Source organism: Neophocaena asiaeorientalis, unplaced genomic scaffold (genome assembly GCF_003031525.2).
Source record: "Neophocaena asiaeorientalis asiaeorientalis breed wild unplaced genomic scaffold, Neophocaena_asiaeorientalis_V1.1 scaffold275, whole genome shotgun sequence".
Taxonomy (NCBI): domain Eukaryota; kingdom Metazoa; phylum Chordata; class Mammalia; order Artiodactyla; family Phocoenidae; genus Neophocaena; species Neophocaena asiaeorientalis.
In genome coordinates, this window is record NW_020173679.1 from 3,575,034 (window position 1) to 3,581,496 (window position 6,463).

Sequence of the window (6,463 nt, forward strand, 5' to 3'; positions counted from 1 at the left end):
GAGAGGCCCCTCCCTCTTTTTTTTTTTTTTTTTTTTTTAACCTATGTTTGTTAGCAGCAGTTATTTTTAAGTTGTATCTAGCCTCTATATATACTCCTCCCCGGATCCTTTACATGCTTTCGTTTGTGATCTCTGTTAAGCTTATTGAAGGGACGGACAGGAGAGTCAACATTTATTGAGTACCTGCTATGTGCCCGGCACTGTGCTAGGTGCTTTGAATATACTATTTAATACTCAAAACAACCTTATGAGATATACTCTCATCCCTAATTTCAGGTGAGCAAACTAAGCCTGAGAGAGACTAAGTAACTTTCCTGTAATTCAGGTTTCTTTACTTCAGTTATAAAAGACGTATAAATTGGGGATGGTTTTCTCTCAGACCTGCAAACCCAGTTTTGTCTCCTCCTCTTCCTTATGGCTTTGTAGTATTGGTTCCTGTTTTGCCACTCTTCCAGGAAAAGGTGATCTATAGACAGCCTACTTACGGTTTTTTGTGAGGCCCTGAATCCTAACCATGCTGTTATTGACTTCTCCCAGGGTCCTATCCTTCCCCCAAAGCTGGCGCGACTCTGGTTGTATACAAGGACCTGCTGGTGCTGTTTGGTGGTTGGACACGGCCAAGCCCTTACCCCCTACACCAACCAGAGAGGTTCTTTGATGAAATACATACTTACTCACCCTCTAAAAACTGGTAAGCCACAAAGATAAGATCCTTTCAATCTGGAGTAGAAGATTTAAAATGTTTGGATTCCTTATCTTTTTTTGTGTGTCCAGGAATCTCTTTGAGAATTTGATGAAAGCTTTGGACTCTTTTCCCAGAAAAACAAAATTTTTACATATGCAGATTTGGCCTACAGTTTCAGAGGGTTTACAGGACCCCCTTAAAACTTGAAGTTAAGAACGCTTATTCCAAAGAGAAAATGTAGAAGACATTTATTCCTCTTCCAAGAAAAATGATGAGACAGTTGAAGAATAGAGAGCTCTTCAGCTTTGGCTACTGATTCCCCAGGAGTGCTGTGGATCCAGATGATTCTTTACTCCCTGCTTTGTCCCCAAGACTGACTTCCAGTTGTTTTACAAACTTGTCTTTTTTAAATGACAGTAACCTCTGTTCCTTGTAATGGACTACTTAGTACAGGGCTCTTGGCAGCCGCTACCGATCAGATCAGGCCTCTAGGAAGAAATAGCAGGTGGTGTTCCTTCAGCAAACTAGGCCGAAGCAGCTAAGGAACCATAATGGAATCCCTTGTCATTGCTTTCTCATCACTCTACCTCCAAGCCATACACAATGAGAAGCTGAAAGTGTACGTAACGCTAGCAGATTCGTAGAAAAGGCATAAATACCTTGTGGCATCCTCCATATATTATCCTAACAGTTTCTCTACTGAAGGTGATAGGATTGTCATTTTAAATGGATGCCTGCTTACTGTTTTCCACCTTAAACACATAAGACCAGAAGCAGAGGGGCTGACTTCTTGGCTTCCTCCTGTCTTTTTATATTAGGTGGAACTGCATTGTGACAACCCATGGCCCACCTCCCATGGCTGGGCATTCTTCTTGTGTGATAGACGATAAAATGATTGTCTTTGGTGGCTCCCTAGGATCCCGGCAAATGTAAGTATATTTGGTTTGCTCGCTATCAACCTGAACGTAAATACTCCTGGAAAAGTAAACTAGGTCAGAAAAGTAAACTAGTCAGGGTCAGTATTCCTGAGCATGGTTCTAATTAATCCAATAATTATCTCACCCCCTAGTATTCCATTTTTTGATTCTAGTCATAGACCAATAAGTTGAAAAACTTGCTCCATAGAATCAGGGCTATGTAGAATCTCTGTTTTGCTTGATATGTGGTTCAATTCAGTGGGATCAAGTTCTGATGGGGCCTCCACCTTGTCTGTTTCTACCTGTGCCTACAGAAGGCCACCCTCCAAGAAGCAGAGTACTTTTCCTTCTTCTCCTTTATGGCCCAGCTTTAGAGAAGGAGAGAGGTAGATTGACAGGACAGGTGGAAATGGTTCACTCTCCAAATAGGATGGATTGAGGGAATGGGTAGGAGCAAGAAAACTGTCAGGCCTGACATCTCCTGTGAGGTGGTTCTCCCTGCCCACTGCCCTCCACCTCTGGCCACAACTGGCAGCCCAGGCCAGGCCCAGAGCAGAGTCTGTCTGAATCACTGTGTGTCTGCTTTGGCGTTAGCAGCAGTAGCGGTTGTTTCGTCTGTGCTTTGAAATGGAAGTTGATGAGCTGTCAGCAGTAAAACCATTCCAGATCCAACCCTGTTCCCCCTCAGGGTACTTTCCATCTTCTTATTTTAAAACGGTATGGAGGAGACAATGTGAGCTCTACCCTGCAGATGAGAGGGTTTAGGGCTTACGGTATTGGAGTTCTTACTCCTGTGTTTCTATGTGTGAATAAATGACCGTAGAGAGGGGACCGTAAAATAGAGACTGCCATTTAGGAGTCTGTCCTTGCCATACTGGTCCCTTGAGGGTTGGAGATGCCAATTTGTCCTTGATAAAACTGCAGCTTTCATTAGCCATGGTGAAATTACCTTTTGTAGCCAAAGTCAATAAATCTTTATCTCCTGGACAATGATAGAACTGCCTTTTGAATAATTTTTTTCTCTTCCTTGTGGGTTTTGCCTTTGAAAGACTATATCATGACTGGTATCTATTTCCTGCTATCACCAATTAATTAACTCTAACTTTAGGTATTATTGTTTGGCTACAGACATGACTCAAATGAGGCCTTATGGGTCAATGGAAAGAGCAAAGGTTTGAAGCTCTCCTTTCCAGGGAAAGGAGGGGAAGAAAAATATAGTTGAGTGCTAGCTATGAGCATGACACTCTTGGGGGGCATCCTTATGAATGTAACTTCATTTATATCAGTTCTTGTGGTCCCTGAGAGCTCCCAACTGCTTCATTCTTTTGTCCTTGTCTTACAGGAGCAACGACGTCTGGGTCCTTGACCTCGAGCAGTGGGCGTGGTCCAAGCCGAACATCTCTGGCCCTAGTCCTCATCCTCGAGGTGGCCAATCTCAGGTGCTCAGAAATTAAAATAACTATTCAGCAAACACTGTAGCATCTTACAGTTAGGACAGGAGAGGGAGGAGGGAGGCAGGTAAGATGCCAACATACATAAGCCAAAGAGAATTTATCATTCTTTCTTGCTGGTATTTATTTTTCAACTTCTAATGGGTTATCATTATTTTTGTTGGCTTTATATTATGCCTCTCCTGAAAGCGTTTACTTTGCTTTTTTATTTTTCAAGAGAACCCTGCATTTTATGTGGTTGGCACTCTCATGTTAATAATGTTTGATCAACAAAGAATCCATTCAGGTGAATCGTCAGCAATTTGTTTACAAGGATCAGAACTGACGTGGTTTGGGTAATGGAGATCTTATGGTAAATAGAAGACTCTCATTTGGGAGCTGAGTAGACTATTTTCATTTACCACTGAAGTATAGGAGGTCAGATGCCTGTGTCTTTGTAGGTTTATTTTAAATTTCTTCATCTCCCCAGATTGTCATAGATGATGCAACTATTTTAATCCTTGGAGGGTGTGGCGGTCCCAACGCTGTGAGTATTGCTGGTATGGCGTTCCCATGCACACGCTGCTAAGTATTCAAAACTTGCTTCCCCTGTCTCATCTTGTAAAAGTGTACAAGGCCATTTCTGTAGCATTTTTATTTAGAAAATACCTTTTCCACTTTGGGTACGTAGCCTTTGTATTTTCTGGCCTTCTTCTCCACTCTCTTTTTGCGGAGGGAGGCTTTTCATCAGAGACATTCGTCTATTGAATATTCATATCTAAAGTCTTCCTAACTCCCACTTAGTCTTTGGGCTATAAGGTTTGCTGCTGTCATCTTTTCAAGGAGGGGTGGGACAGAAAAGCAGGTGGATAATGGCCAGAGTTCACATGGAATTTATTTAAGAATGCAGATTCAGGGCTTCCCTGGTGGCACAGTGATAGAGAGTCCGCCTGCCGATGCAGGGGACACGGGTTCGTGCCCCGGTCCGGGAAGATCCCACATGCCGCGGAGCGGCTGGGCCCGTGGGCCATGGCCACTGAGCCTGCGCATCCGGAGCCTGTGCTCCGCGATGGGAGAGGCCACAGCAGTGAGAGGCCCGCGTACCGCCAAAAAAAAAAGAATGCAGATTCAGACATGCTGGGTATGTATTATCTACCCTTTCATCAGTGTACACACACACACATAAAACCACAGGCAAAATTCAAAACCACTTAAAATTGATTCATGGGGTCACAAGTACAATTTCACGTGCCAGGCCAGTGGTAATATATGAATGAATGAATAGCTAGAGATTTTGCTATTCTTTCTGAAGAATTCACACACTCTATGACAGACAGCACAACTTTGAGATTCCAGCTCTGTGTGTGTATGTGTTTTGTGACATGTACCACACCTGAGTCCTGTTGTTGGTGCTTCTCTTACAGCTGTTCAAGGATGCTTGGTTGTTGCACATGCACTCAGGTCCCTGGGCCTGGCAACCACTCAAGGTGGAAAATGAAGACCATGGGGCCCCAGAATTGTGGTGCCATCCAGCTTGCCGAGTAAGTAGGGAACTGACAGGCCAGCAGAAGGAAAGATCCTAAACTCTAAAGCCAAATTAACTCATGAGATTTCCAAGCAACTTTGTATGGAAATTGAAAACCCCTTGATGTCACAAAAGAGGTGGACATTGACCATAGCTTTTTGGGTATTTCTCACATACATGAGCCACTAGATGGAAAAACTTAACATGGGCCTCACTTATCCTTTAAGCCCCAGCTTTAAGCATCTCTTTGTCTCTAAAACTTGCCCCAGGGTCCCCCAAACAAATACTTGATTCCTTCCTCCACTCTACCCCTATTCTGTAGAGATAATTCAAATGGTAGCACATGTCTCCCTGTAGCAACAAATTGTTCCCACCTATCCCCACATCTAGCCTAGAGGGCAGACTGCAATCTTTTCACCTCTACATCTCAGGTACCTACAAAACACGTGGCACATCCCAGATGCTCATGATAAAATGTTTGATGGTTAAATGAGTGATCAGAACTGAGCACAGGTTTTTTGTCTTCCAGGTAGGGCAGTGCGTGGTGGTCTTCAGCCAGGCTCCTAGTGGGCGAGCCCCACTCAGCCCCAGTTTGAACTCTCGCCCATCACCTATCAGTGCCACTCCTCCAGCCCTAGTTCCCGAACCTCGAGAATACCGCTCTCAGTCTCCGGTAAGGAGTATGGATGAAGCTCCCTGTGTTAACGGCCGCTGGGGAACACTGAGGCCCAGAGCGCAAAGACAGACCCCCTCAAGTTCCCGAGAAGGAAGCCTTTCCCCAGCCAGAGGCGATGGCTCTCCCATCCTCAATGGTGGGAATTTATCTCCAGGATCAGCAGCTGTAGGTGGCTCTTCCTTGGACAGTCCTGTACAGGCTATATCTCCTAGCACTCCATCTACCACTGAAGGATATGACCTAAAAATGGGACTTTCTTTGGCCCCCCGACGAGGGTCACTACCAGATCAGAAAGATCTAAGATTGGGATCAATGGATCTGAACTGGGATCCGAAACCTGCTTCCAGTAGCAGTCACATGGATGGTGTGGACAACAGAACAGTTGGGGGAAGTTTGAGACACCCTCCTGAACAGACAAATGGTGTGCATACCCCACCGCACGTGGCCAGCGCCCTTGCAGGAGCAGTTTCCCCAGGTGCCCTGCGTCGGAGCCTAGAAGCCATCAAAGCAATGTCGTCCAAAGGCCCCCCAGCCTCCGCAGCACTAAGTCCTCCTCTGGGATCTTCTCCAGGCTCCCCTGGGAGCCAGAACCTGAGCAGTGGAGAAACAGTGCCCGTTTCCCGCCCAGGGCCTGCCCAAGGAGATGGACATTCCTTACCTCCCATTGCCCGGCGCCTGGGCCACCACCCTCCACAGTCCCTAAATGTTGGCAAACCCTTGTACCAGAGTATGAACTGCAAGCCCATGCAGATGTACGTGCTGGACATTAAAGACACCAAGGAGAAGGGGCGAGTCAAATGGAAAGTATTTAATAGCAGTTCTGTGGTTGGACCTCCCGAAACCAGCCTGCATACGGTGGCACAAGGCAGGGGTGAACTCATCATATTTGGAGGACTCATGGACAAGAAGCAGAATGTGAAGTACTATCCAAAAACAAACGCCTTGTACTTTGTGCGGGCAAAGAGATAATACGTTCTGAAACCCTTTCCCTTCCTGTGGCTTTTAATTTGGAATTTTCCAGCGTGCAAGCATTTGGACTGAGAATTGAGAAAACAAGGGACAAAATTACTCTCATAAACCAAACCCCAATTCCCAACCTCACTCACTCCAGGCTGGGATCAAATCTCCATTAAGAAAAGAATTATATAAATATATATTATATAGCCAACTCTGTTTACAAAGAGGGAGAGAGCTCCGTCCTGGTTCGGATAAAATTGTTGCTGTGTTTTA

The 6,463-nt window shown here is 45.2% G+C and overlaps 1 protein-coding gene across 1 annotated transcript in view; it reads left to right on the forward strand.

Moving 5' to 3' along the window:
• FBXO42 (F-box protein 42) overlaps window positions 1–6,463 on the forward strand; it is a 95,267-nt gene extending 88,804 nt beyond the window's left edge. The window contains exons 5-10 of the mRNA XM_024749952.1: window positions 538–691; window positions 1,504–1,614; window positions 2,945–3,041; window positions 3,523–3,579; window positions 4,457–4,573; window positions 5,087–6,463. Coding sequence (XP_024605720.1) covers window positions 538–691; window positions 1,504–1,614; window positions 2,945–3,041; window positions 3,523–3,579; window positions 4,457–4,573; window positions 5,087–6,202 — 1,652 coding nt within the window. The 3' untranslated portion in view covers window positions 6,203–6,463. The remainder of the gene's footprint in view (window positions 1–537; window positions 692–1,503; window positions 1,615–2,944; window positions 3,042–3,522; window positions 3,580–4,456; window positions 4,574–5,086) is intronic.